The sequence below is a fragment of the Eretmochelys imbricata genome, chromosome 11 (assembly GCF_965152235.1).
Source record: "Eretmochelys imbricata isolate rEreImb1 chromosome 11, rEreImb1.hap1, whole genome shotgun sequence".
Lineage (NCBI taxonomy): Eukaryota > Metazoa > Chordata > Testudines > Cheloniidae > Eretmochelys > Eretmochelys imbricata.
The window spans coordinates 63090714-63116303 of NC_135582.1; the positions used below are offsets into that span (position 1 = coordinate 63090714).

Sequence of the window (25590 nt, forward strand, 5' to 3'; positions counted from 1 at the left end):
CACCTTTAGCAACATAGGGCACAATGGAACAGTTATAAGGTTCTAAATGCATTATGTATGGCTCAGTGAAAAATCCTGATGTTCAATTGAACAAGAAATGAGTAACCTAGTCAGTCAGAGTTGGAAATGATCTGAAACATTAATAGTATAAATATGACATTAAAGCTGAACTTACCCAAACTTGCATCATATTGTATTTTTCCACTCACAGCCATTGACCACTACTTATCAGATAAACATGATAGTACATATGCCAATTCCACAGCATAGAAATTCGATGACCTATAGTTATTAGTGGGTCTGAAAAATGATGTCTACTATAGATGTATTGATTACCATTTTATTGTGTGAAAGCTGTGACTTTGGGTCCCAATCTTACTCCCACATTAATATTTTAAATAGAGGAACCTACAGTTATTTTTGTTCATTTGTAGACTCTCTCAAAACTCTTGCTTTGAAAGGAATATCACTTTTTAAAAATTCTCCTTTCCTTTACTTTCTTCCTTATTACAGTTTATGGGCCTGATTCTCCACTAGCTCTGATAGCCCCAATTCTCAAAAGTTCTTAAGCGGTTGCATACTGATGTACTAGTGCAGTCCCAGGGAAATCAGTGGGACCCCAGAACAGCAGGGTTCCATGCCAGTGAATCAGGATATACGTTGTTATTAAAGGTGTAGTTACCTAAAGGCTGCCTCACTTTTCTCATAGACTTATATAGATGCAGCCTTCTACAATAATAACCTCTTACTTTTTTTTCCCAACAAAGGTATACAAAATAAAGCAAGAGGTGACATTGTATATAAAGGTACATGGGGCAAACTGGGCGTTAACATAAACGGTAACAGTTCCAATGACTTCAATGAAGTTATGCAGTGAGTGCAAATCTGTTAAGGCTTGATCCTGCAAGATGTTGAACATTTTAGTCTGATCCACCAAAACTTTTATGTATATCCTAAAAGTTAAGTATAGATGTAGTCCTGTTGAAGTAAATGGGACTATTCAAGTGCTTAAAGTGAAACAGGTGCTCATGTGTTTATCTGGGTTGGACTAGAGTGCTCACCATCTTGCAGGATGGAGCCCTCAGATACCAATGAAGTTGCATCCATGTGCATTAGCAATGCATTTGGCTCAAAGTGTTTTAAAGGCATTATTACATTATCACACCCACTCACATGATGAACTTATAAACTTTTGTGTTTTAAAGAGGAGGTAACTAACGTGATTGCCTTTAATGGGGATTACTCCTGAGGTGAACAGGATTTAGCCCAAGGTTAGTATCTGTTCGGTACATAAAGTAAGCAAAATAAAAAGTAATACTTATCCAGGTAGCAACTAATTGCTGCATTAACACCTCTTCTCAATTTCAGTGGGATCTGACGTACTATACTTGATGCACAGTATAGCATGTCAGTAACAATGTCTAAATGCTTATTTAATAATTCAATAGGCCTTATCCGAACAAACTAGTAGTATAAGATAAATCATGAATATGCATGACAGAACTCGTACAACCTTAGGGACTAATCCAGCGAACAAAAGTAACAATAGAAGTGCAAGGTATAAGTAACATTACTCACATAAGTAGTTCCATTGAAACTAGTGGGAATAGTCACATACATTAAAGTTACTCATTTGCATGAGTGTTTCCAATATCGGGTCTTGCATTGTTTTTTTTTTTAAAAAACATAGGCTAACTAAGATTCTGGAAGGCAAAGATATCTACAGTAGATCAACAGGACCAATCCTGCAGTCTTTAGTCAGGCAAAATCGAGTCAAGTGAGATATTCAGGGTGATCTGTACTTAAATACCCTGAAGAAGCCATAGCAATATAAAACATTTTCTTATATTTTTTTTGGGGGGAGGGGGGAAAGGGACTTATTGTCATGCTGTAATTGTAAATACAATCTCTTCTCAAATACAGTAACGGTTCTTACCTTTCTCTATTACCTACCGAAGGCCTGGAAGTCACAAGGTATTGTGGAAGCTGTTCAGTAGTTAAAAGCTGATTTCAAGACACAACTCTAAAAGATTTTGCTTTTAAATGAATGCTGTTCACAGTAATACACAGGAAAGACTCGGCTCAAGACACTGTACATTGTCTCAGCAGTCAAAACACAGAAGAGTAATAAATATTCTGAATAATTAAATACAGAACTTCCTTGATCGTTGTTTCAAAGGGCCATTTTTCTTCTACTGCGAGGTAACATTTCTAGAATGGGGAAACACAAACAAGCATCTCCCGGTTGCTGAGAAACATGATGTTGCTATGGACACTGGAGGAAGTCATTCTCTCTCAGGCAGGAAGCAAAGTGTCCTGTGACAACCCACTAGTCTGACAACTCAAACAGGGACAGTAATAAGCTGAACTGGTAATGTAACCCCCTAGGTAAAGCAGTGTTAGTGTAACCAAAAAGCTTACACATTTTACAGTACAGCCAAATAGTACAGTATGTGCAATGCAAGTGCTAAAATTGGCAAGAGAAATTCATTTATTTAAAGAAGTTTTAAAATTAAGCTTTTCCAGTTATTCTGACAGGCAGTATATCAGAACTCACATATTCTACACATTCCCAGCATATACAGCATTAAATAATAGCTCATAAAGTATGCACTGGAAATTATTTATGGCTTAAAAGATACTAAATCTGAGAATGTATGAACAAATATCTTACAAAGAGGCTGTTACAATGTCAGATTTTAACTATCCTATAATTTAGAAAATTGGTCTGGTCTAAAAACTGGTAGAAATACTCTGAAGGCCAATGAGAACATACTTACAAAGTTTGAAGAAAATGTGACAAACTGGTTTTGATTAGAGCCACGTCTATTCCCTGAAACCAGTGCCCCCATTGAAGCACCCTTGCCCCAGGAATCATCTGACTCCTACATGATTTCCCTAAGACACCCAGGAGACTCTTGATTCCAGTATGACCTCTACGCAGGAGACAGTTGTCCCCATACGAAACTTAGGTCCCTCACTTGCTGCCTCCATGACACTCTTCCCATCTATGCTATTCCTTCTATAAAACACTCAACTTCCATTTCCAAATCCCACCCAAGCTCCCACCCTCCTTTGGTCCACCTGAGCACTCTTCTCATAAGCTCCCTTTCCTTTGACTCACAAGACTTCCCTCTCCCCATTTAGTCCATCTCAACTGGCAAAGAACTAAAGAACTCATCTTAGTTTCCTCCCTTGTCAAATGGAGCCTCCATCTGAACAGAAATTAGTTTACTCAAACACTCTTTATTTGTTGCAGATAACAGCAAAAATTTTTATCCTGATTCCAAACTTCGCAGAAAAAGCAAATTAAGAATGCACAATGGCATTTAATTTATTTTTAAGGTTGTCTATTAAAAGATGTAGACTAACAAAAGAAAGGAGCTGGTGTACAACCAACTTCCACTGAGTACACATGAAAAGGTCTACTGCAGCTATCCAATGCCCTGATTTTGGCAAGGACTTAAGCATCTGCTTACCTTTAAGCATACGAGTATTACCTTTTGAAACTAATGGAATGAATGAAATAATTAATGGAGGAAAAAATGAAAGAAAAAATATCAACTTTTCTTCCTTTTAAGATGAAGCACTAAGAAGCAATGAAATGATCTTTTGTGATTAAAGAGAATTCTTGCCCTGACCATAACACTGTTGTCCTGTAGCTTAATCGGGGACGTCACGCACCAGAGCTTGTCACACAGGGTTGACTGTCTATTAAGCCTCCCATTTTATTATTACTTATATTTTCTAGCGCCAATCCAGAGAGCAAAACATACTTTTGCTGTGCTGATCAGAGTGTGCTATGCAGAACTTACATTCAGAAAGAAAATGCTTTCAATGGCTGTGTCAAGAAATTAAGGCCAAATCCTGAAGTGCTTACCCTGACAAAACTTTCATTAACTGTAATGGGAGTTGTGTGTTGGTCCATAAGCAGCAGAGAACACCTCTCAGTAACATTTTGTTCAAATCTGTTCCCTTTATAAAGGGAATGGTCTTGGCACCACTACATTTACCTTATGTAATAAATATGGATGGAATTTTTCCCTTAGTACCTCCCCTCTAGTAAGTGACAATAATGACCCTTGAAAATGTATTTTGTGTATTACTTTGGGTTAAGCAAACTTTGTCACTATTAAGGCTTTGTGAACCTTTCAAATGATTCTTTGGATATGCAAAACCAGTCTGAGTTTCCTATAAATTGCATAAAAGTTTCCATTATAACCCTTTGATTCATTCATTTGTCAAGTGCCAGATCCTGCAACCCTTATTCACGAGTATTCCTACTGATTCCATGACCCTGCCCAGATGTGACTCTCTTAGGACCAATAGTGCTGCCAGCAGTGCTAACTGGCCTCTACTAATGCTCCCCAGGTACTGAAGCCAAGTTATGGCTACATCTGGACGGATGCACTAAAGGTCCTTTTGGCTGGGTGCACCTAAGGAGAGGGTGAGTTTAAAACCTATGAAGCTGCAAAAAAAAAAAAAAAAAAAAAGCACAACAGTGCAACTCTACAGTGTACAGCTAAGATGCTTTTCTTTATTGTATCATGACTTCTCCAGCACAAATTTTTTTAAAAAAAGGCAATTATTGCTTTAGCGCCTCAATATTTTTAAATGCTTGGGTTTTTTTCATTCTCTCATTCTTCTCTGTTCTATGTCAAGTTCTAGTCTGAAAAGTGACTTTGCTAAGTCGATATCATGGCTTCCATGTTTGTTGTATTACTAATTTTTGTGTCAAATGTGCTCAGTACTTAAGTAAAAGATTTGTTTCCTAACTACCACCTCCTTCTGGATTCTGAGGATCAATTTGCGCTTTTTCACTTTCTGCATCAGCATCTTTGACAAAGCTTCTGTAAGACAAACTGGGACTCAGCTTTATCTGTGCAACAACATTTTCCTCAATGGGTTTGCACAGGTGTAACTGACTGGAACTCAGTAAACAATCTGCTGAGGCTGTGCAAGATTGAATAAGATGCAGATTCTATTCCATCTTAGTTCTGTTGGCTCTGTAAGGCTAAGAATATTTTTGTCACTAAAGTGAGCAAATACATTACTGTTGTGCATATTTGCTGAGCAAAGAGTGCCATTTTTACTGTTACTTCTCAGAGTAAAACTACACTTTAAATATGTAACATTAATGCTACACTTACATTTTAATTTCTTATTTTAATACAATATTAATATTACTAATTCAAACATAAAGGTAACAGAAAGCAAATAAAAGAAAGCATCCCTTTTTTAAAATCCTGGCATAAAGTTAGACTCTCATTTTTGACAATTTTGGCCTAAGATTTTTGCTTAGGCTGTTAAATATTTACTTTGATATACAACACATGCAATGTGAATGAATTATTGATAAAATAATTTTAACATTTTCATTTATTGAATTTGTGTTTAAATTTTCAGCCCTGTAGAATCAATTAACATGAGGGGGGGTGTGTGTGTGGGTGTGGTGTTTTTTTTTTTTAAATGTGCCAGTTCCTATACATTCTTTCATAACTACCATAAAAGAAAACCTGTGAAGTTTCAAAGCTGTGAATCAGTCTCTGCCAGATCACAGAAATAATATGTTCCAGGCACTATAGCATATCCCTTGCTGTAGTTTACTTGATCAGAAATTATTTAAGGGTTTTCATTGTTTTCTGCATTGCTCAGACTGGTCTCTGATTGATTTAAGCCCTCAGATGAAGTTTCAGGATCTGTAAAAACAGATTTAAAATATTTTAGGTTTACAAGACGTTCTCTTTTTTGGAGTTTCTCCCTATTTGTGCTTGGTTTTCTGATGGTCTGTAGGAGCCAGATCACGCTCTCCGTGGAAACTTCCATCTTAAAGTAGCCAGTACGTGTATGTCTACCTGAGCTGGGAATCACATCTCCCAGCCGATGCGTAGACATTCCCCTAGGGGGCAAGTAAAATTCACTGGCCAGGTTTTCCAAAGCGCTCATCTCCCAGATAGACACCTAAATGATGTGGCCAGACTTTCAAAAGTGCTCAGCTACCAACAATCCCCACTGAGAAGCTATTAATACCTGCTTTGCTTGTTTATGGTACATTTTCCATTTAACTGAATGGATAAATCTTTATATTCTGTTTTAAATTAAACCAACTGGGTCAGTGATTGAATAAACTATTTAGACCTGGTATTTTGCTATCCTGTTTACTTACAAAAGTTTTCCATTATTTTGTTTCTAGCCCCCTGTGAAAAGTTGAGGATTTGTATTCAGGTGTGTCAAAAGGTGTTAAGAGCTACAATTTGAACATTATGAACAATAAAAAAAAATTGTATTTAGGCATCTTGGCCTACCATCTATGGGCACTTGGACTTTTTCTTCTTCCAGCATCTCTGACTGAAGTAACTCATTGGGTGGAGCTTCAGGTTCTGTAACAAACAAAATGAAAGGACTAAACAGAAAAACCACACCCCTGAACGATGAAGTTATACCTACATAAGTTTGTAGTGTAGACCAGGGCTGAGGCTTCAGGAAGATGAGATGTGGAACAGATTAGAACTGAATGAGGAGAGGAAGGCTAACTGCGGCTAATGCACTGGGCAGGGATTCAGTAGATTCTGATCCTATTTCTGGTACAGATTTCCTGCGTGACCTTGCCTTGGCCATTCAATCAATAATGCGTATGAGGTGCTTAGATATGGAAAACCCTTCAGAAAAACTGACATTCTTTGAATAAAATAGAGGATCATCATTTGACTTTTGTCATGCGATGTGTTACCCAAACACATGTTATTTGTGATATTTGGTCCTAAAATGTATAAATGGATATCAATCGTACTTAGAACTTCCTGAGAAGACAGTCATTTTTAGATAGCTAGGTGTCTAGTTTAAATACTGAACAATGTTTAGAAACAGGCTGGCTTGCCAATAGCCTCTATGTGAATAATAAATAATAATACTTAATACTTGTGTAGTCACAATGCTTTACAAATGTGGCTAACTATCATTTTATACATGAAAAAACTGATGATACAGTGAGGGAAAGGCCCATTTCTCCAAAAGCAGTCACTGATTTTTGGAGCCTTGGTTCTTAGGTGCCCAATTTCAGATTTCTTGGGTCCGATTTTTAGAAGTGTTGAGCATTCACAATTCTAACTGAAACTAATGGGAGTGATGGATGTTCAAAAATTCTGGAAATCAGGCCCCCGTGTCTAAAGGTGGGCACCCCAAATCAGTGACCACTTTTGAAAATGCTGGCCTCAGTGATTTGTCAAAAACCATAGACTGTGTCAGCGTAAGAACACAGGAGCAGAACTCTCAATCTAATTTTTTAGCAACTAGACCACACTGTTTTAGATGTAAGGGTTTATAATTCTGCTTATAAGGAACTCCAAAGCCATAATGAGTCTAGGTATCTGTCGGCTAAAAACATGCATTCATTAATTGAAGAACTAAGTTCACAGTTTATGCACTATGATGTACATAAAGGAAGCAGTATGTGGAGAGACAGAGAAACTGAAAGAAAAGGTATCGGGCGCAGGTGCAAGCAAGAAGGAAATGTGAAAGTAGATTGTGAATTCTTTTGACCATGAACAAAAAAAGATCATTTTTAATTAAGCCTCTTGGCATATCCTTGGTGGGAGTTTGGAATTTTTCTCCTTCTAGGGTCCCTGGCTGAAATAAGTCACTGGAAGAAGCTTCAGCTTCCACACTAAACAGAATTAGAAGATGAAATGCTTTACATTCATGAGTGAGTTAATTCTCATTTTTCATGCTCTTCCCCTATTCTCTGATTTGCCTGGTTTGTGTCTAATAGTATTGAGGAGGAGAAAAGGGTATTAGAAGGGTCTTTCAGCATTTCAGTGAGGAGTCCCCTTGGCCTCATTGATATTAAACAGTATATGTATTTTTTGCTCAATAAGCCTCTCTCTCTTCATTAAAGGCCCCAAATAGCCCATTGAAATCAAGGAAAAAGACTCCCATTGGACTTTGGTTCAGATCCTAATAGGATACAGTAATAGAGGCAACATTTGTTTTCATTTACATATATTTCTTGATTGGTGGAACAAGCTACTTCTCTTTAGTGGTATTTAATATAAGTAAGATACTGATGATATTCTGCTTAGCAGGGAGGGTTTCAAGAGGATGTGGAGATTTTTGAAAATGTGATCAGTTATGATAGTGTAGTCTCATGTTTCACCTTCATATATGTTATGTCAAGTTGAGCTTTTGGATATCATCACTTGTTTTATGATCACGAATGATAAATTACAAAGCAGTAAGACAACTTTGGTTAACAATTTGCAGTTGGATTGGAATGACCATCCTAAGGACCAATTTCTCAGGAGGACCTACAGGTATTGGAAATTGATTTTATACATATTTTCTTGAATGTTTTCGGGTGAGTGTGCTTGTAATTATGTATTTCACCAAAAAACCTAAAATTGGGTACATAAAACCTTCACAGAGAAAGGACAAAGAAAGCTCAATCTTAACTATGCCTTCTTGTTTATATATATATTCTTACAAAGGAGTTGTCATGTATTATATCTGGCCTCCTCAGGAGGCAGTAGCTTGGGGCTGTGAAACACTTCTTTTTATCCATGAATACCATTGTTCAGTAAACCCAAATGTGAATATTTTGGACAACAAAGGAAGGTTTTTAATAGTTTGTTGGCCTACATGGCTACAAATCATTAAACATAAAAGGTGAAATCCTGGCCTCACTGACTTCAGTGGGCCCAGGATTTCACACAAGACGCTTTGCCCTCTTGTCTGGGAATGTCACATTTGCATTGTTTTTCAACCTGCTTCTGCATAAAGAGCTCCAGCCTTCAGATGTTATCAATAAGGGAAATGTTGTAGAAACTATAATATTCTGGAACATATAGTTTACCATCAGTGGTTGTTTGGACTTTTTCTCCTTCCTGGGTCTCTGGCTGAAGTAAGCCATTGGATAAGGTGTCCAGGTCTGTAACAAACAAAATAATAGAATGCTGTGTATTTTAAAACACACATCTCCTCATATTTAAATATGCAGGGCTACAGGAAAAGAATTTTGATATGTTTGCTATTATCTGAATAATATGATGCTATGAAGATTTGATTCTAAGACCCCCAAAGCCTCAGGAAAACTTGACTTGCAGGGTTCTCCACCAATTGAGTATTTAGGTTACTACTAGCTAGCTGACTGCCTGTAGCTGAGTTGCTCCTCTGCTGAGCTGCCAGTGTGCCCTCTCTTGCCACAAAGGATGAGGAAGTTTTGCAAAAGGTGGCAGCCAGGTAGGAAGAGTCCTGTTCTCACTTTAAGTCTATCTCGGAGAGCACCAGGATGTGGCCAGAGCGGACCACTGAGCCCTTCATAAATCAAGAATTCATCACTGGAGCTGTGGACTATGATGAGAGACCAGAATACTCAGGTGGTCACTGGAGGTGTGGAGCTGCAGATACCACTCCCATTCCTCTTCCTGTTTCCCAGTATGTGCATCTATAAAGTGGATGGTAAAGAAGAAAAGTTTTCTGGGAAAAGAGAGTTGATATGACCTGAAAGAGAAGGAATTTGAGGGGATCTGAGAGAGGGAAAGCAATTTAGGACCAGGAGAAATAGCAGCACCTGCATAAGGGAAAGGAGATAGCTGGGGCATTATGAGAACAAGGCCATGTCTACACTACGAAATTAGGTTGAATTTATAGAAGTTGGTTTTGTAGAAAGCGTTTTTATACAGTCGATTGTTGTGTCCCCACACAAATGCTCTAAGTGCATTTAGTCGGCGGAGTGCATCCGCAGTACCAAGGCAACCGTCGACTTCCAGAGCGTTGCACTGTGGGTAGCTATCCCACAGTTCCCACAGTCTCTGCCGCCCATTTGAATTCTGGGTAGAAATCCCAATGCCTGATGGGGCAAAAACATTGTCACGGGTGGTTCTGGGTACATATTGTCAGCCCCCCACTTCCTTCCCTCCGTGAAAGCAACGGCAGACAATCCTTTCGTGCCTTTTTTCCTGGGTTACCCGTGCAGACGCCATAGCACGGCAAGCATGGAGCCCGCTCAGCTCAGCGTCACCATATGTCTGCTGCGTGCTGGCAGACGTGGTACTAGTATTGCTACACAATAGCAGCTCATTGCCTTTTGGCAGCAGACAGTGCAGTATGACTGGTAGCCATCGTCGCCATACTCCAGGATGCTCTTAGGTCGGTCAGGGGTGCCTGGGCAAACGTGGGAGTGACTCAGCCAGGTCATTTTCCTCTTAAGTTTCATCTCATGGTGATTCAGTCCTGCCAGCAATCGTACTGCACCGTCTTCTAATGAGCACCCAGGAGATGACGATGGCCAGCAGTCGTACTGCACCGTCTGCTGCCAGCGAGATATATAAAGATAGATGAAGTGAATCAAAACAAGAAATAGACCAGATTTGTTTTGTATTCATTTTCTTCCTCCTTCCCTCCGTGAAATCAATGGCCTGCTAAACCCAGAGTTCTGAGTTCTATCCTTGAGGGGGCTATTCTGTTTCTCCTTGATGCAAAGCCACCCCCTTTGTTGATTTTAATTCCCTGTAAGCCAACCCTGTAAGCCATGTTGTCAGTCGCCCCTTCCTCCGTCAGAGCAACGGCAGACAATCGTTTCGCACCTTTTTTCAGCGCAGATGCCATAGCACTGGGAACAAGGAGCCCGCTCAGATCACTGTGGCAATTATGAGCACTATAAACACCGCACGCATTATCCAGCAGGATATGCAAAACCATAACCTGCAAGAAAAGTGAAACCAGGCGAGGAGGAGGCGACTGCAGCGCAGTGACGAGAGTGATGAGGACATAGACATAGACTTCTCACGAAGTACAGGCCCCTGCAATGTGCACATCATGGTGTCAGTTGGGCAGGTTCATGCGGTGGAACGCCGATTCTGGGGCCGGGAAACAAGCACAGAGTGGTGGGACCGCATAGTGTTGCAGGTCTGGGACGATTCCCAGTGGTTGCGAAACTTTCGCATGTGTAAGGGCAGTTCCATGGAACTTTGTGACTTGCTTTCCCCTGCCTGAACCACAAGAACACCAAGATGAGAGCAGCCCTCACAGTTCACAAGTGAGTGGCGATAGCCCTGTGGAAGCTTGCAACGCCAGACAGCTACCGGTCAGTCGGGAGTCAATTTGGAGTGGGCAAATCTACTGTGGGGGCTGCTGTGATGCAAGTAGCCAATACTATCACTGAGCTGCTGATATCAAGGGTAGTGACTCTGGGAAATGTGCAGGTCATAGTGGATGGCTTTGCTGCAATGGGATTCCCGAACTGTGGTGGGGAGATAGATGGAACCCATATCCCTACCCTGGCACCGGAGCACCAAGGCAGCGAGTACATAAACCGCAAGGGGTACTTTTCAATGGTGCTGCAAGCACTGGTGGATCACAAGGGACGTTTTACCAACATCAACCTGTGATGGCCGGTAAAGGTACATGACGCTCGCATCTTCAGGAACTCTGGTCTGTTTCAACAGCTGTAGCAAGGGACTTACTTTCCAGACCAGAAAATAACTGTTGGGGATGTTGAAATGCCTATAGTTAACCTTGGGGACCCAGCCTATCCCTTAATGCCATGGCTCATGAAGCCATACACAGGCACCCTGCACAGTAGTCAGGAGCTGTTCAGCTACAGGCTGAGCAAGTGCAGAATGGTGGTAGAATGTGCATTTGGACATTTAAAAGTGCACTGGCACAGTTTACTGACTTGGTTAGACCTCAGCGAAACCAATATTCCCACTGTTATTACTGCTTGCTGTGCGCTCCACAATATCTGTGAGAGTAAGGGGGAGACATTTATGGCGGGTTGGGAGGTTGAGGCAAATCGCCTGGCTGCTGATTACGCGCAGCCAGACACCAGGGTGGTTAGAAGAGTACAGGAGGGCGTAGTGTGCATCAGAGAAGCTTTGAAAACCAGTTTCAGGAATGACCAGGCTACGGTGTGAAAATTCTGTTTGTTTCTCCTTGATGGAAATCCCCCCTGGGTTCACTCTACTTTCCTGTAAGCTAAGCACCCTCCCCTCCCTGCTTCGATCACCGCTTTCAGAGGCAATAAAGTCATTGTTGCTACACATTCATGCATTCTTTATTTATTCATCACACAAATAGGGGGATAACTGCCAAGGTAGCCCGGGAGGGGTGGTGGTGGAGGAGGGAAGCACCGGGTGGGGTGGTGGAGGAGGGAAGGACAAGGCCACACAGCACTTTAAAACTTTAAAACTTATTAAATGCCAGCCTTCTGTTGCTTGGGCAATCCTCTGGGGTGGAGTGGCTGGGTGGCCGTAGCCCCCCCCCCACCGCATTCTTGGGCATCTGGGTGAGGAGGCTATGGAACTTGGGGAGGAGGGCGGTTGGTTACACAGGGGCTGTAGAGGCGCTCTGCGCTCCTGCTGCCTTTCCTGCAGCTCAACCATATGCTGGAGCATATGAGTTTGATCCTCCAGCAGCCTGAGCATTGACTCCTGCCTTCTTTCAGCAAGCTGACACACCTACCATTTTCAGCCCGCCACCTCTCCTCGTGGTCATATTGTGTTTTCCTGCATTCTGAGATTGTCTGCCGCCACATATTTTGCTGTGCTCTGTCAGTGTGGGAGGACAGCATGAGGTCAGAGAATATTTCATCACGAGTGTGTTTTTTTTGCCTTCTAATCTTCGCTAGCCTCTGGGAAGGAGAAACATACGCAGCTGGTAGAGGAAAAAAAAAAGGGAGAGTGGTAGTTAAAAAGACACATTTTAGAGAACAATGGGTACACTCTTTGAAAGTAAACTTTGCTGTTAACATTACATAGCACATGTGCTTTCATTACAAGGTCACATTTTGCCTCTTATTGAGGATATGCCCGTTTGGTGTGAGAGATCACTCACGCAGGGCTGGGCAACAGAATTCGCCTTGCAGGCAGCCATGGTAAGTCACAGTCTTTTGGCTTCTTTAACCTTCATAACATGTGGGAATGGTTTCAAACAGCAGTGCCCTCATTTCCCATACAAAGTAGCCATTGGGTTGGCTATTAAAAATGGGTTGGCAATTTAAAACGAGGGGCTGCGGTTTCCGGGTTCACGTGCAGCAGGAACCCAACTAACCCTCCCACACAAACACACACACCCAATTTTCTGGGATGATTGCTTTACCCCTCCCCCCACCGCGTGGCTAACAGCAGGGAAGATTTCTGTTCAGCCACAGGCAAACAGCCCAGCAGGAATGGGCACCTCTGAATGTCCGCTTACTAAAACCACCCTATTTCAACCAGGTGACCATGAATGATATCACTCTCCTGAGGGTAACAGAGAGAGACAAAGAACGGATGTTGTTTGAATGCCAGCAAACACCGGGACCATATGCTGCAATGCTTTGTTCTGCAATGATTCCCGACTACGTGCTACTGGCCTGGCGTGGTAAAGTGTCCTACCATGGAGGACGGAATAAGGCTGCCCTCCCCAGAAACCTTTTGCAAAGACTTTGGGAATACATCCAGGAGAGCTTTATGTAGATGTCCCTGGAGGATTTCTGCTCCATCCCCAGACACGTTAACAGACTTTTCCAGTAGCTGTACTGGCCGCGAATGCCAGGGCAAATTAATCATTTAACACGCTTGCTTTTAAACCATGTATAATATTTACAAAGGTACACTCACCAGAGGTCCCTTCTCTGCCTTCAGGGTCCGGGAGCCCGCCTTGGGTGGATTCGGGGGATACTGGGTCCAGGGTGATACACAGATCCTGGCTGTTGGGGAAACCAGTTTCTCCACTTCCTTGCTGTGAGCTATCTACAACCTCCTCCTCCTCCTCATCTTCCTTGCCCCCAAAACCTGCTTCTCTGTTGCCTCCCACCCCTTGGACGGAGTCAAAGCACAGGGTTCGGGTAGTGGTGGCTGCACCCCCTAGAATGGCATGCAGCTCATCACAGAAGCGGCATGTCTGTGGCTCTGAACCGGAGTGGCCATTTGCCTCTCAGGTTTTTTGGTAGGCTCGCCTGAGCTCCTTAATTTTCACACCGCACTGCTGCAGGTCCCTGTTATAGCCATTGGAGATTTTTTCAAATATTTTGGCATTTCGTCTTTTCGAACGGAGTTCTGCCAGAATGGATTTGTCTCCCCATACAGCAATCAGATCCCGTACCTCCCGTTCGGTCCATGCTGGAGCTCTTCGGTGATTCTGGGACTCCTGTGATGATGAGCTCTGTATGGTGACCTGTGCAGGTGAGCTCGCCTCGCTGGCCAAACAGGAAATGAGATTCAAAAGTTTGCAGGCCTTTTCCTGTGTACCTGGCCAGTGCATCTGAGTTGACAGCGCTGTCCAGAGCGGTCACAACTGAGCACTCTGGGATAACTCCCGGAGGCCAATACTGTCGAATTGCATCCACAGTATTCCAAATTCGACCTGACAAGGCCAATTTCAGCACTAATCCCCTTGTCAGGAGTGGAGAAAAGAAATCGACTTTAAGAGCCTTTTAAGTCGAAAAAAAAAGAGCTTCGTCTTGTGGACCGGTGCAGGGTTAAATCAAGATAACACTGCTAAATTCAACCTAAACTCATAGTGTAGACCAGGCCCAAGAGGAAAGAGATTTGGGGGACTGAGAAATAAGATAGGAGAAACTCAGTGGAAATGAGAGGAATCCAGGGAGAGAGGGATTGTGAGAAAGGGAAATGACACAAAGGAAGAGGGAGGGAGACATGGAAAGAGTAAAAACTAAAATTGAGAGAGAATTGTAGTTTAAAAAGATGAAAAAAGAGAACATGGAATGGTAGCTAAGAAAATAAAACTTGGAGATGGAAGGAAGGGGAGAAAAAAAAGGGAAAACAGAATAAACCCCAAGAACACACAGCTTTCAGGTTAGGAAATTTTCAAATTTAATGGATGCTCTTTCTTTTTTCCCTAATGTAATCATCCTGAAGTGACAAAGCAGAGAATCCAAGTAGCAAAACTGGTGGGAAATGAAGCATTGGAAGAAGTGGATTAGGACTTGGCCTTGTATTGTGGATGGGAAAAATAGATTGGGGAAGGCTCAAGAGTTTGTCATGGCATTGTGATGTGGTTTGCAGGTCCCGCCAAACGAATCCTGTTCATCTCTCAAACTCCCAAAGTAGAGAAGAGATACTGAATTTTCTGTAAGTATTGATAGGGTTCGGTTTATGTGGTTATGCACTTGAACTCTGTCATGGTAACCTAGGAATTTTACTTTAAGTGAAGCCAAGTGGATCAATAATTTAGTGCTGGTATAAAAGATCTCTCATTTCTTGTAATTGGGACCTCCTGAGGAAGTGACAAGATGTAACAGTGAAATATTGGATTTAACTTCCCTGAAATAATTGGGGCTACTATCATGTTTATTAGCCTACCCTTTGGGGATGTTTGAAAGTTTTCCTCTTCTAGAAGCGCTAGCAGATTGAAGCCATTAAATGCAGTTTCTGTAAAAAACATCCAAATGAAAAGATTCAAATTCACATTTACAACAGCCCTTTCTGCATCTGCAGTTCCCCCCCTTTTTTTTTAATGGCAGGTGGTTAACAAAGAGGCCAAAAGAGCCCATGATATACCAGAGTGGCTTCAAAAACATTAACGAAGACATATGGCAAAAGTATTTTCCAATTAGTCATTTCAATATGGAAAGAGGCTTAATGTTCAATATTAAACAATGACAAGATATAAATTCTACATCCCAACTCAAGTGATGATGTTCATAGTCTGTGAATGCTAGAAGATCAACAAACCAAAACATGACTGCCACCATCCATCCAGTCTTGCACTCTCTAAGGGCTATGAGATTACAACAGTATGGTAGGATCAGGACCCTTAATACCAGCACTTAAAATAACTTCAGGAATCCAGAAGGCAGAATTTTAATTCATTGAAAAAGAAAAATAATCATACAACCCAATCATCACACCCATTACTTTAAATCCCCCTCAAAATCTTATTTTATGTCCTCTGTTATATGACACAGCTTTAAACCAATGTTTACTATTAATGGTTTTACCTTTATATGGACGCATTTCAGGTATTTCTCCTAGTGCAACTTGTTTTTCCTACATGAGAAAGAGAGCTTTATTATCATATACTATTTACAACAAATACAATTTCTAGCACGCATTTAAAATGTTGTGATGAATATACCCCCTATATACTATTAACATGACTAAAAAGGAAAAAAAATGAATGATGTTAAAGTGAAGTGTTCGAGATCAGTCCTCTTGTATTCAACATTAATAAAAATTTTCAACTTATTGTGAATGAAACACTGAAAAGATATTGCTGTTAGCTTATTTTGTGTTTTATGAGAAATTCTAGGCTTTGAAAAAACCCAGTATTTGAAAAAACTTTCAGTATTTGCACATATGGCACACCACAGTCATACCAGCGGACAGTCAGTGTGCCATGGTACTATCATAAATATGGTAAAGCCAAAACAAAATGGTCCAATCAGCCACTCAGAATGCAACTGGAAAATTAAGGCATAATTTTCTGTCCTGCACAGTACAAAACACACAAACTTGTGGGTGCAAAATCTGTATTGGCTCATGTTAACTATTATTAACATGTGCTAATAGGCAATTAGTTGCTCAGTTGCCCAATCTGCATACATAAATGCTAGTTTACACATGCCACTATGAGATTTTTGTATATTCAACAGTGTGTGTGCATTTTGTAGGGGTCTCGTTTCGCAGATGGGTCTCAGCATCCAAAACTATAATACAACCTTTGATGGGGTGTTCACCCCACACCAGCCTGGAAAGTGTTAATGAGGCTGAGAAAGGGCCAATTAACCAGCTAGGCCACAGCTGAGGGGAATTAGGTGGCCTAATTAATCCCCTGAATGATGACAGCACCCATCTGAAAAGGAAAAGGAGGGGCTAGGATAAAGCCAGGAAGCTGGCAGCAGAAAGGGGCTGCAGGGGAGTAGTCTGCTGTCACTCCTTGGGAGTAGGGAGGTGTATTTGAGGCTACAATGCTATGTAGCCTACAGTTATGCCCTGGGAGGAGGGAGCCATAAGGTAGAGCTGAGAAGTAGAAAGATGTAGGAAGGAGTCTGGGAAAGAGCAACATGGTCTGGAAGTGAGCAGGCTATGGTTGCTAGAGATAGGTCTCTGGACTGGAATCCAAAGTAGTTGGCGGGCCAGGGTTCCCCTACTAGCCACTGGGGAACTTCCTGAGGCTGTTGGTATGGAAAGATTTTGATAGTTCAGAAGGTGAACCACTTAGTGACCTGACTGGAGGACTGAGTCACAAAGAGGAAGCTGGAGAGAGAGGCTGCAGAGTGACAGAGTGCAACCGCAGGAAGGGGCATTGGCTGTCAGTGTTAATCCCAGAAGAAGCCAGGAGGAGGCGCTTCCAAGCAGTGAGTAGAGCACCCTGTGACACACCCATAGATTGTTGAATGGAAAGAATACTAGATGGAGAGTGACATCACCTGTATCAGATCATGGGCTAAATGCTTCAGAGTTTCTTGAGTTTCTTCATCAATTTCTGTTTCTGTAATGACCTCCCAGCTACCATCCTGGAACCTCACAGGCATGGAGAAGATAATCCCTTCAGGGATACAAAATTGACCTAAAAGAAAAAATGCCCCCAAAACATGTTTCTTTCTGATTAAAACGCACAATGATGTGCTCAAATACGGTAGTGGTGAGTAGCAGGGTAAAACCTTAAAATAAACAGATTATTGCCTTTCTCAGCTTACAATACAAAGAACACTGAACTCCCTGATTTATCATGACTGCAAGTTTTAATTAGAAATCCACAAAATCATTGTGTACCTTACTTAACACTAGGTATGCAAAATTCCTTATTTCCATCTGTGCTTTAAATGGCACTTATGAAAATATTACTAAATGTATTTGGACTCATAATCACAGTTAAAGGACATTCTTTCAAAATGTAGCCCAAAGAATCACTAAAGAATATAAAAATCCTTTCCACAAAGCAGTGACTACATAAAATCAATTGAATTAGTGGGTTAAACTAGAGGGAAAAGAAAATGACACCACAAAAACACCTGAGTACTTTTTACATGCATCTCACAAAATTACATACAGCATTCTAGGTTCTTGGTAGAATCATTTCTTAGATTTGGAAGCTCTTGTATTAAGAAAATTGTTATACTCAGAGAATCATGATTTAATTGAAAATTGTTAAAGATCTGAATACAAAAATTACTATTATGCTTACTGAAGGAAGGTAAAGAGAAATCTTCTCAGTATATGTGAACTACAAATAGAAATTTACCTTCGCTGAGTATTCCCATTGAGACAATCTCCCCGGGAGGAGAGTCTTGATACCAGTATCTCAGCACAGTAGCTATTACATGAGCAGGTGACATGCCTAAGCAGTGATGCTCCAGGGAACTCAGTACAGACACAAATTCTGAACGCACCCAGTTGCTGCCATCAAGAAAGGAGAGATTTTTAAATATCACTATGGAAGACTCAAGATCAGGTAGTCTTCTAGATTAAATAAGAATTAAAGACAGTCGGAGATGTCAGTATGGACCAGTACAGTTGTCAAACAGGGGTTCTCAAACTTCACTGCACCATGACCCCTTTCTGACAGTAAAATTACTACACGACCCCAGGAGAAGGTACCAAAGCTTGAGTCTGCCTGATTTCCACTGCCCTGGGTGGGGAGCCAAAGACAAAGCCCCATTGCCTACGCAAGGTAGGGGTCAAAGCCGAAGCCCAAGGGCTTCAACCCCAGCCAGGGGGCTGTAACCTGAGCCCCGATGCCCAGGGATGAATCCCTTGGGCTTTGGCTTTGGCCCCGGGCTTCAGCCCCAAGCCCCAGCAAATGTAAGCTAGCTCTGGGGACCCCATTAAAATGGGGTCATGCCCCACTCTGGGGTCCCAACCCACAGTTTGAGAACCACTGGACTAATTCAATCTTGAGTGCTTAAAGCTAGTCACCTACAGCTATAGATAAAAGCACAGAGGTAAAAGTGGCCTGGTTGTCGGAGGTGAAGAGTGGTGCAGGTGCAGGTCATTTATTCAAATGCCTTCTTTCAGCATTCTAAACTGTAGTGGGGACTCCATAAGGCCCTTTTGGTGGAGGTAATCAGGGGAATGTACTGAATCTGCAAAACCTTGATCATAACATCTCCGCTGCTCCCTTGTGGCTGCAGGATCCCTTCAGAACACAGATTGTTTGACTAGTGCTGTCAAGTTAATAAAGCCAGGTTTTCAAAGGGATTTAGGCACATAAAGATGTAGACAGATGCCTTAGCTGGTTTGTCAATAGAGATTAGGGCCTGGATCCACAAAAGGGACTTAGATGTTGCAACAACAATCATCAAAGCCTCTAACTTTTAGGCACCTAGAAAATCACGGGAACAGCACTGTGATCCGCAAAGCCTGGGTTAGGTGCCAAGACTCCCTGTACAATGCATGAGGGGAGACAGGCACCTTAGCATTGTAGGCCTCACTTGACATGAGTAACTGGACAGAAGCGAGGCCTAATTCTGTCTCCCAAGAAATGAGGGAGGTAAATGGATTAGCAGGCTGGAAACAATGTCTGTACTAACTAAGATAAGGGGGAACATCCAGGGAATCATTTACAATGGACAAGACAACAATGTATAAAATAAGCCTGGAATGTAAGGTGAGGTAAAGAGTAAGTCAAACACTGACAGCACGTGGACCGAGCATGCTGTACAATGACTGGTTCCTGCAAAGCAATAAAGCCAATACCAAATCATGATGCTGTGTATAGTAAATTAATGTGATGTGTAAATGTGTATGTAAAGGAAGGGGGGTTTCTGTGTAACTTTGGATGTATGATATACCCTGTACCCACCGGCTACATTTCTCTGATCAACTCAGTGTAGCTTTGCTGTATGCCAAATTTAAAAAAAATTCACAAAACCTGAGTGAGACTGGTGCCTGAGTTCTTGGGGGAACTGAGTGCAAGAGGTCTTGGAGGCTACCCCAATAAGCATGAGCTCCACAAACCTAGTATGCTAGGTAGGGAGCTGCCTAACCTAACCAGTGGGAGATGTGAAGGAGAGTGGTATAGCCTAAGCATCACTCCCCTCTCCTGGAGATAGCTGCCTATTTCTTCTAGTGATCCATGAACCAAGGAAAGATAGGTGCTCCTTTGCCTAATTCAAGTGCAGGGCCTATTTGACAGATGAGCTTAGAGGCTGACTAACTCCATACAAAGGTAGCTAGTGGAGTAGGCTCCCTCTTATAACCTTTAGCCCAGAGGTTAGACCATTCCTGGGTTGTGAGAGACCACCAGTTCAAGTCCCTCTTCTGCCTGCGGAGAAGGGGTCTGAACAGGAGTTTGCCATTTCCCAGGTGAGTGTCCTGACCATTGGGCTACAGAGTCAGTCTCACACTCTCTGGCCCTTTTAATAGTCAATTTTTTAATTTAAAATGGAATAATTTCAACAGGAGAGATTGAGGGCGCCCCACATCAGAATCTCCTGTAGCCCAGTGGTGTGAATACTTTCCTGAGAGGTGGTAGATCCATGTTCAAATCCCGTCTCCTCACATCCCAGATTAATAACCTTTAACTTAGATGGCTAGGGTCTAAGGGAAGTCCTTCCCTCTCTACCCCAGCTGTCTTGTGTGGAGTTAGGCAGCCTCTGAGCATACATACTGAATGAGGCCCCACGTGCCAGTTAGGTGGAGGAGGGCCTATCTTCTCTCAGTTTGTGGATTGTATTGGGGCTTGTGTGGACCTCCCACTTATGGATGCCTAGAGTCAGGCAGCAGTGTGCATACCCAGAGGCAGAAACCTAGGCACTTTCAGAATGTTAACTGCAAAAACATACTCACTGAGTGAGTTTAGGAGTCTACAGGGTTGAGCAGGATGCTGTGGATTGCTGTGGTTTGTAAAAATGGACTTAGGTGCCTAAGCACCTTTGTGGATCTGGACCTAGGTGCCTACCTCACTTGGGCACTTTTGAAAATCCCTCTAGGTGCCTATATGCTTCTTTAGGTGCCTAAATACCTTTGAAAATCTGGCTCATAGTGAGTTTTCCTTGTTTCTCTAGTCCTTTACATGGTAACGTGGGAGAGAAAAAAAAATTATACAATCAATTTTCCTACTTTTTAATCACAAAAATTGGCAGGGAATAGAGAAATGTAGTTCATGAAACTACTTTCACTCATTTTTGGGAAATGACTATTTCAAGTTGATTTGTGTCCCTTTAATATTATGCTAGAAAGTATCATCTTTAATTATACTAATCTCCATGTATTCATGAGCGGCCTCAGGTTGATATGGATTTTAAAAGGGTAACATTTAAACGATCAAAATGAAAAATAAATGTATACTGTACCCATCATAGATCATGTCCAGCAAACGGCGTGAAAAGTTAGGTGGACCCCAGATAGCACTATCATATCTGTAAACTTTTGCTTTAGACAGATCAATGTAGCTATTGCCACTGATATTACCCCAAACAATCACATCTTTGACTCCTGTAACAAAGAAGAATATATAATGACGAGTGACCAGAAAGATATTGTTTTAAATGCCTACTGCCTAGTAGCAGGAGTCATTTTACCTCAAAATTGCTACAATAACAAAAAAACTTAATGTATGAAACCCAGACACAAATTGAAGAAGGAACTCTAACATATCTAATGCTATTGTATACATTAGTGTATATTGTAGTGCCTATTTAACAAATCGCAAACATGGTAATGTTACTTTTAAAGCCTTAGACACTTAGTCTTAATGGTGACCTGTACAAGATAATTATATAAAATATCAAACTGCTTTGAAGAACACCAAAATAAGAAATACCTGGTCAATTCCCCAAATAATAGGATATTTAACATATTAACTTCAAAGAGGCTGTGACTGCACCTGCAAAAAATGTGTGCACCCATTGTATTTATAAATATCTACATTTGCAGATGTAATAGGTGTACTTGTGTTTTTACATATACTCCAACTGCATCCTGATTTGAAGTTCCCAGATTGTGACTGATATTGAAGGGTACAAATTACTCACCTGCTGAATTCATATTCAGTTTCCTGGCCAGCATAGCTTTCGCTGCGCTTTCCAAGAACATTGCCATGGCGATAATATTCTGGCCATCAATAGATGGGGCAAATGTCATAATCATTAATGCCTTAAGGTTCACAAAGGTTTTTCCTGACACAATAACTTTGACACTGCTGTTGGCATTCTTCTCAATCAGGGAACCATACACCTTACATTGCTCAGTCACCTGTCTGATGCAGTCTTCCAGTGATGGGATCTCGTGTTGGAAGAGGATATCATCAAGCAAAATAACAATATCAGCCTGAACAAAGGCATCCTCTAATTCAGTGTGCATTGAGACACTGCGAAGGAGAGGGAATGCTAAGTCTTGAGCCTCCATTACAATACCATGCAGAATTTCCTTGTAATGGCTACTGTCGAGCAGATGGATGCTAACTTCTGTTGCCATCCCAAACACTTCTCCATTGGCCAATAATGGAATCAGGTTGTAGCAGGCAGGAGCTGATGCACTGATGAGAAAATTTAGATATGGAAAATCTTTGTTAACCAGTAAATACTGCCGTTTGTCATCCATTTTTAGAATACATTTTACAGTACAAAGAACTCAGTCTTGTAGTTGATATTCAAATGATCTATTACCTTAGATCATTTCAGTCTTGCTTTCATAACAAAAAGTTAAAAATTAATACAGATCAGGCTTCCTTTCACTTAAAGGTATACTGTCAGGTTTAAAAATCATATTTAAAAAAATCCAACAAATTAATAAATGTGCAAGAATTTTTAAGTCTAATTTACTCTTGTTTGCTGCTTGTTTCCTTTTTGCATTTCCGTTATGGAGGACAATGTAAATAAACTAATCAGTTTTTCTTTTGTTTCTAGTAAACTTCATTTTTGCTATTCATGTATTAGCATAATGTTGCAATGTTTGGATTACCAACACTATATGGGAATATTTATTCATGTAAAAATTTCCTCTGTTTTAAAATAAAACATTTCATCAAAATATTTCTATTGGGTTCTGCTACTGTAAATATGTAAACGTTTTCCAAAGGTCATTTGGGGGCTAAATTTGGCCCAACAGTGTCCCTTTAAGTTCATATCACCTTACCAGGTTTTTTTTTTGGGGGGGAGGGGGGAGGGAAGAGGGCACAAGAAAGATTGGGTTTGGGGGTGCGTGGGTTAGAAGCTGCAAACAAAACATAAATACCTTCTGGAATATTTACTGACTGCCCATAATAGTGATGAGTGCAGTAAAAATGACTGACTATATACAACCTATTCCAAGTAAACGAATCAGCATGTATTTGAACAATTTAGTGCTTTATTTATAGTATTTTTTTTAAATAAATTACTACAGCTATGGACAATGTTTTACAAAAAAAAGCTTTTTAATTTACATTAAAATTTAGTTAACACCAACTTCTGATATCCCTTTTATGTGTTTTAAGGCTTAGAATTTACAGAAAAAGATAAATTTGTAAAGTGTTCCTTTAAAATCCTATGTACCTCAGTAAATAACAAAATGTATATGTGCAAGCCCAACATTCATTTAATCACCTGAAGGAAGACTGAGAAGAAATGCATTATTCTAAAGCAGAATGAATATTACTGTGCTTTTGCTTTCTCACCTGCTGATCCAGATCTGCAAGGGTTTGATAAGACTTTTAATATATTCCTCCTCTTTCTCAATTTCTATATGGGTCTGCAAGTTCTCTTCAGCAATTCTCAGCATCTGCTCACTCAGCATGTCCGAGGTGATGCCATAGTAATGCTCACAATGAAGAAAGGATATTCAGTAATCAGAGCATGGCCCCAAACACCACTAAGTTTTACCACATAAAATAATGCTATGTAGCATCTCAAAAAGGAGGAAGGAATGAGAAAAGACTGCAAAATGTGGATTAGCAGTACTGAGAGTTTTGTTACCTGGGCATACTCCATAAAATCGTTAAATCCTCCCAGAAGCAGGCCCTTCCCTCCCCGATCCAACAATTCCCTCCAAACAATCGGCGAGTGTTTGTGTTTCCATCCATTCTTCTCGCAGATGTCATGAAGCCACTGCTATAGGCAACACACCCAAAACAGTTTTAATAATTTTTTTCACATGCAGAAAGGCAATATTTATATATTACTGCTGGTACTTTCCAATGTAAAATAGTAATTCTCATCTAAATGTACAGCTGTGGGATATTTCACAGGTCTCCCAAATGTGAATATTTGAAAAACAGAGGAACCTTACCAACCAGATGGATGTGATGTATTGTGCAAGGAATTAATTAGCATGAGAACAAAATATCCTACTTGTGTCTCCTTAATCATATCATTGTGAAAAGTATTGCTCAGCTGGTTTAGCAGTGAACTTGGTAAATTCTAAGAGGTGATACCATTAGTAAAACCTCTCTTATAGCTTTGTCTGCCTCATGAGATAGTTCTGGGATTTTTTTCTAGTAACTTTCCCTAGTCTCTCTGTTGCAGGTAAGATATTACATTACCCTGAATAGCTACCAGCAGTTAGATAATAAAGGAAATTACATCTAAGAGATTTAATTCTTCTGTAACACATGCAAGAAACACCATTTCAGTAAGGAAGAACTTGAAGGAGGCAACTGTCTTTTTCCACTGTCTTTTTGGTAGCTCTTTTTATTAATAAATATTATTTCAACTGCTTTGAAATAGATGATGCAAGCTGGTTTACAGATGGGCTGAAAGAGTTGTCTAGTTGTTTACTGTAGCTTCTGTAATGTACAGCATTTTATCAAATGTTGTTTTGTAACTACTGTCACCCATACACCTACAGCTACTACTCACTATGCTGCACTCTACTTGGTGTGTACCAATTTAGTTTAATTGGTTATTAGAAGCATTTGCGGAAATCAATTTAATAAGTCATCAAATAGTTTGATAATACTGACTCTTAATGAGTTTGACTTAATCTAGATATGATCTAGAATATTACAGCCACAATAAAAAGGAAATTATCTTCAGCTGGACATTTCCGATACTATCCATTGCACAGTCACACACTTAGTGACAGATTCTCATTTACACTAACAATACTTTACAGCATGCTGCTATTACAACAATGTATTTGTTGTATTACTATAGCACTTAGAAGTATGGACCAGGACCCCATTGGGTGAGGCAATGTACAAACATACCCAAAAAACACCTCAGTCTAAGTCAAGAGACAACAGATGGATACTAACAGACGGAGAGGTAAGCACAAGGAAACAATGAGAGAGATCACCTTACTCTGACAGTACTATGTGACACCACAAAAGTGTTGTAAAGGGAACTTAGAGTAAATGAGAATGGGGCTTTCAGTTTCAATACTTTCAGGCACTGTAACATAAAGTTGAAGTCTAGAATTCCTTTTCCACAGATTTATTGGCAAATAATGAATGAGAAGGAATATATACTGTATTTGAAATAGGCACATAGTAGTAGTATATAATAGGCTAAGCAGGCACTTGTACACTGAAGGAAATAATAACTTCTTTAACATTTTAATATCAAAATACAATCTTAGTCTGGGACATTTGCAAATCATAATACAAAATATGATGGCAGAATGATTACCAGACTATCCACAATAGTAATGTGGTGTCTGACACTCATGTAGTTTTCAGAGCCAGAAAGTGGTGCTAATATGCGCAACAAAGGAAGCACAGTACAGATCA

The 25590-nt window shown here is 40.7% G+C and overlaps 1 protein-coding gene across 2 annotated transcripts in view; it reads right to left on the bottom strand.

Annotated features, from left to right (window-relative positions):
* The window catches only part of MDH1B (malate dehydrogenase 1B), a 33772-nt gene that overhangs the window by 5086 nt on the left and 3096 nt on the right, over positions 1–25590 (bottom strand). Inside the window, exons 3-14 of one of the 2 annotated variants that reach the window (XM_077830288.1) lie at positions 23539–23681; positions 21917–22419; positions 21236–21377; positions 18184–18338; positions 17369–17508; positions 15938–15986; positions 15300–15368; positions 14080–14173; positions 13596–13684; positions 12457–12648; positions 8849–8923; positions 6306–6380 (exon numbers count right to left, since the gene is read on the bottom strand). In XM_077830288.1, coding sequence (XP_077686414.1) covers positions 6306–6380; positions 8849–8923; positions 12457–12648; positions 13596–13684; positions 14080–14173; positions 15300–15368; positions 15938–15986; positions 17369–17508; positions 18184–18338; positions 21236–21377; positions 21917–22419; positions 23539–23681 — 1726 coding nt within the window. The remainder of the gene's footprint in view (positions 1–6305; positions 6381–8848; positions 8924–12456; positions 12649–13595; positions 13685–14079; positions 14174–15299; positions 15369–15937; positions 15987–17368; positions 17509–18183; positions 18339–21235; positions 21378–21916; positions 22420–23538; positions 23682–25590) is intronic. The other variant, XM_077830289.1, reaches the window with a different exon arrangement.